The sequence below is a fragment of the Vicugna pacos genome, chromosome 28 (genome assembly GCF_048564905.1).
Source record: "Vicugna pacos chromosome 28, VicPac4, whole genome shotgun sequence".
In the NCBI taxonomy this organism is placed as follows: domain Eukaryota; kingdom Metazoa; phylum Chordata; class Mammalia; order Artiodactyla; family Camelidae; genus Vicugna; species Vicugna pacos.
In genome coordinates, this window is record NC_133014.1 from 9242398 (window position 1) to 9247821 (window position 5424).

General features: G+C 62.1%; 1 protein-coding gene across 1 annotated transcript; it reads left to right on the forward strand.

The window, feature by feature from the left end:
• Positions 1–807: 807 nt before the first annotated feature.
• ADRA2B (adrenoceptor alpha 2B) lies at positions 808–4450 on the forward strand. Its single transcript, XM_031692045.2, has one exon. The coding sequence runs from the start codon at positions 1248–1250 to the stop codon at positions 2592–2594; it is 1347 nt and encodes a 448-aa protein (XP_031547905.2). The 5' UTR covers positions 808–1247; the 3' UTR covers positions 2595–4450.
• The last annotated feature ends 974 nt before the right edge of the window (positions 4451–5424 follow it).

Here is a 5424-nt window from a genome sequence, read left to right on the forward strand (position 1 = left end):
GCAGCTGCAGGAGAAACAGGAAAGCTGAAGTCGTCAATCCAGGCTCTGCGCACTCGCTTGCGCCCGCGGGCTTGGGAACCTTCTCAGCGCCACCAGGACTTGGCAAGGATGCGGGTCTCCGGCGGGCTGCAGACGAGCTTGGCACGCAGGCGGCGGTAGGGGGCGCTCGCCACCTGGACACGCGCGCCTCCTCGGACTCCGCAGGCCCGACGGAGTCCAGTCGGGGCGGGAAAACATTTGGGGAAGGGGTTCGGAGCAATCTCCCGCTCACCCCACGCCCTCCACTTGGCTTCTTTCCTCTCGGGCGCTGGGTAGGGGGTGTGGTTTATTATGCTCTGGCGCCCCCAACACGCCCACTCACGCTCTCTTTGGGGCTTTTGGGCGGCAGGAGAGATCTGCTCGCGCCCGCTGTCTCAGACCCGAGGGCTCAGCCCCAGGCCCGCAGTCCGCAGGAGAGACGTCCCGCTTCGGTGCCCGCGGACCCGCCAGCGCCGCGTCCCAGCTTCCCGCGTGCACCGACCCTGCCACTTCTGCCAGCCTCCTACCCCGGGTCCGGAAGACACCAGACGCCGGGCCCCTCTGACCTGTGCCAGCGCGGAGGCCGGGAGGAAAAGAGCGGAGGGCGCCAAGGCGGAGGCTGGGGGCGCGGGGAGGCTGCGGTCCGCCCGTTCCCCAAGAGAGGCGCACCTTCCACCCGCCCTGGGTCGGACCGCCCGCCCCGCCTCCTTGCCCTCCTCCTGCTCCCGCCTCCAGTCTCCTCCCTCCTCCAGCCGCGCTCGCTCTGCTCCCCACTCCCCTGCCGCGGCGGGCTGCCTGCAGACGCGGCTCCGGGCTAGAGCCAGCGGAGCGGAGCGGGCGCCTCGGCCTCCGCGCCTTCTCCGAGAACCGGCGTCGCGCCCCCTGCCCGGCTGGCCAGGGCCTGCGTTCAGCAGCCTCGCGGCGGCAGGGCGCAACTTTCCCCCGGTTCCCGGCGGGGTGGGGACGGCAGCGGGACAACTTGGAAAACTTCTCCGGGACAGACGGCAGTGACGCTGGGCGCCGGTGCAAGAGGATGTAGAAGGGCAGTGGCCAGCCTCGGGCGTCCCTCGACCTCCTGGCCCCTTTCGGCCTGGCCATGGGGCTCCAGCACCTTCAGCGCAGCCAGGGAGGCGATCCCCTCGTCTAGCCGACTTGGGTGGGACAGCGCTGTCACCGGCTGTGCACGCGCAGGGAGAGCAGCGCCCCCTCTGGCCGAGTCCGGCCCCGCCATGGACCACCAGGAGCCCTACTCCGTGCAGGCCACTGCGGCAATCGCGGCGGTCATCACCTTCCTCATCCTCTTCACCATCTTCGGCAACGCGCTGGTTATCTTGGCTGTGCTGACAAGTCGCTCGCTGCGCGCCCCGCAGAACCTGTTCCTAGTGTCGCTGGCCGCCGCCGACATCCTGGTGGCCACGCTCATCATCCCTTTCTCGCTGGCCAACGAGCTGCTGGGCTACTGGTACTTCCGGCGCACCTGGTGCGAGGTGTACCTGGCGCTTGATGTGCTCTTCTGCACCTCCTCCATCGTGCACCTGTGTGCCATCAGCCTGGACCGCTACTGGGCCGTGAGCCGTGCGCTGGAGTACAATTCCAAGCGCACCCCGCGCCGCATCAAGTGCATCATCCTCACCGTGTGGCTCATCGCGGCTGTCATCTCGCTGCCGCCCCTCATCTACAAGGGCGACCAGAGTCCCCAGCCCCGCGGGCGCCCTCAATGCAAGCTCAACCAGGAGGCCTGGTACATCCTGGCCTCCAGTATTGGCTCTTTCTTTGCACCCTGTCTTATCATGATCCTTGTCTACCTGCGCATTTACCTGATCGCCAAGCGCAGCCACCGCAGAGGTCCCAGGGCCAAGGGGGGCCCTGGGAAGGGTGACTCTAAGCAGCCCTGCCGCATCCCTGGGGAAGTTTCAGCCTCAGGCAAACTGCCCACCCTGGTCTCTCAACTGGCTACTGCTGGAGAGGCAAACGGACGCCCTCATCCCACTGGGGAGAAGGATGAGGGGGAGACCCCTGAAGACCCTGGGACCCCCGCCTTGCCACCCAACTGGCCTGCCCTTCCCAATTCAGGCCAGGGTCAGAAGGAAGGTGTTTGTGGGACGTCTCCAGAGGAGGAGGCTGCAGAGGAGGAGGAGGAGGAGGAAGAGTGTGAGCCTCAGGCCTTGCCAGCATCTCCTGCCTCAGCTTGCAGCCCACCCTTGCAGCAGCCACAGGTTTCCCGGGTGCTGGCGACCCTGCGTGGCCAGGTACTCCTGGGCAGGGGCGTGGGCACCTCGCGGGGGCAGTGGTGGCGGCGACGGGCGCAGCTGACCCGGGAGAAGCGGTTCACGTTTGTGCTGGCCGTGGTCATCGGCGTCTTCGTGCTCTGCTGGTTCCCCTTCTTCTTCAGCTACAGCCTGGGGGCCATCTGCCCCGAGCACTGCAAGGTGCCCCGCGGCCTCTTCCAGTTCTTCTTCTGGATCGGCTACTGCAACAGCTCGCTGAACCCTGTCATCTACACCATCTTCAACCAGGACTTCCGCCGTGCCTTCCGAAGAATCCTTTGCCGCCAGTGGACCCAGACGGCCTGGTGAGCCCGCCTGCCCACTGCCCGTGTGGGGTTGGTGCCAGGTGGGGCCCGGGCCACCCTGCTTCTCGCCCTGTTTTATGTGGCCACCTCCCTGGGGCTTTCTGGTCCCTACCCAGGTCCTGCAGGCCCCATCTTGGGATGGGAGGGCAGGGGTGCTGTTCACAGGGGTCTGTTTGAAGCCTCCCCTTGCTGGCTTGGCTGTGGGGCGCCATCTTCTCCACCCCCTGCCTAAGCACAGGGTGAGGCTTGGACCTTCCTGAGCGTAGCCGAAGCCAGGCTCCCTCCCAGAACCCCAGAGCCCTGCAAGCCGAAGGTGGGCCTCCCTTCCTGGAGGACCCTGTGTTTCTGGTCGATCACTTGCTTGTGGTGTTTTGCTTTCCTTGTCTTCCCCTGGAAAAGAGCAGGAAGCCAGCCCTCCACTTTCCCCAGGAGGGTCTGCCGCTGCCGAAGGGACAGAAATGATGATATGCCTCCACATTGGGTGCCCGAGGTCTCCATCAGGCCCTCGGTGGGGGTTCATGGGCTGGCACTGTCTCTGGCCTGTCTTCCCTTCCCTCTGCTTTTGGATTTGTAACTCCTTTAAAGGCCAGAATCATGGATCATTTTCCTCACCCGGCGCCCCTCTGGGAGGCGGGTGGGCGTGTGGATGCCTCAGCGGGGCGGTCTGGAGGCCTGGCCTCTGCCTCTACGGGAGAGCCCTGATCACTAGCATTCACCCCTGCAAAAACCGGGGCGACAATATCTTACCGCCTACTTGCCACAGGGAGATGAGAGGCTTGGCAGAAAGCTTTGAGCTCCATGGGGGAACGCACCAGAGAACCAGAAAATGTGATTATTTCGTGATATAAAAATCCCCCTTTTCTGTGTTTGTCACCACCTGTCTTCCTGTAGACTTTTGTTCTGTGCCCGGGGTGTGTGAATTCCTACCCCAAACTGGAAGTGGGGAGTGGCAGACAGGACCACAATTTCAGTTAAAGGATTTCTTTGAGAATGTATTCTTACACCTGCAAAAGGTTGAATTATTATGCTGCATGACAACTTTTTGACATTTCATCTGCAACACTAAGAGGGTTTTCACTGGCTTGGGCCCCTCAAAGTGGCGAAGTCTTTTGTCATCAAGCAGGCAAATTATTTCCCCAAGATAGCTAAAAATACACAGCCAATGGGAACAGTCTGAGATGAGAGCCTGTGGCAGGTGCTGGGGCTGGAGAAGGTGAGCAGGGGCCCCGTGCGTTCTTGCGGAGCCACCCATAGGCGTGCCCTGGCAGGGCTCCACGCACCCAATAGGTCCCTGTGATGCATAACTGATCCCACCCTGGGTGCCGTCTGACCATCGCAGACCCAGTAGCGATGCTCCACCTCACTGACGGGGCTCCTTTGGGCCTCTCCCTCCTGGTCCTCTCCCTCACCCGGGAACTGGCATCCAGGATAGTCAGGAGTACATGAAGGATGTTCCCCAGTCTTCCTGGTGGGAGTGTCTGGCTTCAGCTTGCAGCCAGCTGGCATCTTATCTTGGGGGTGGGGCTGAGCAGCCCAGGCACTGGTGACACTCTGATGGGCCTGGCTCTATTTGGAGGGGTGTTGAGGGAGTTTTCTGGGCTTGGAGAGAATGGAGGGGACCAAAGAGAGTCCCCCCTGGGGAGGGGGGCTGTTGGGCTCTTTTCTTGGTCTCAATGTGTGGCCAGGGTGTTGCCTTGAGGCAGGGCTGGGGAGGCTGGGCTCAGGGGAGGGGCTGACTCGTTAAACTGCCGCCTGGTCTTGTGTGTGCCCCATGTCACCTCTGCTATTGTTGCCTGTGGTTCCCTTGTGATATGCAGGGTTTTTTTTTTTAAAGTCTGAGCTATTTTATCAATAAAGGATATTTTGTAATAAGCAAGCTGCGTCCTAGATGGCCAAGGGCTGTCAGTGGGATTTATTCCTCAGCTATGTGCAGAGCAGACGGGGCATGGCTCCCTCCCAGGGCCAGCTGCCCTGTCCTCTGGGTGTGACTGGCTGGTACCCACCCGCCTGCCTGCCTGCTCTGTCCACTCAGCATCCTTTATTCGTCATTACAAGTCTGTGTGTGTGGGGGGAGGGCGAGAGTTATCAGGGGGCGCTGAGACTGGCTGCCTGTGAAGGGAAGGAAGGGAGGGCTTTCCAGAGGAGATGGCCTTTGGGCAAGGTCTTGGGGAAAGAGCAGGAATACACCAACAAGGAAGATAGGAAGGTGTTTTGGGCAGGGGGACAGCACGTGCAAGGGGTGTTTGGTGTATTTGTGACAGTTTGAGAGTCAGCCTGAGCTAGCTTTGCTGGGCAGTCAGGTGCAGCAGCTGAGGGCCAGCAGACATGGTCAGGTGTCACCCATGCGGGATGGGAGGAACACGGGGAGGGAGGGAGGGAAGGAGCGATGGTCACTCCGAGGACTGTTTTAAGCTGCTACCGTCAGTGAGAGACTGGAGAGCAGAACAGAGCTGCTCTGCATCAGGCTCTTCCAAACTAGGAGTCAGTCACCGACGTTAGAGATGGAAGGCCTGCAGAGGTTCCTGTCAGTCTCATTTCCCAGAGGCCCCCCCAAACACCCTGTGAGTCGCGTTGGGAGTTGAGTCCACCAGCTTCCTGTCACCTCAGAGAAGGTAGTTTTTGGGGCCCAAACCAGGTTGGCCTGGTTCTGTGGAGGACAGTCAGCAGGCTGCTGGCGAGGGCAGACGGCAGGGCGGGGGTAGGGCTGATGCCAGTGGCAGGCCCCAGGGCGGGATGAGGCCTGGGGCGGGGGCCCAGATCTAGTGGGGGGAAGCCACTGTACCTCGACTGAGCATTCACACTTTCGTGGGGCCACGGCTTCTGCCAGGGACAAC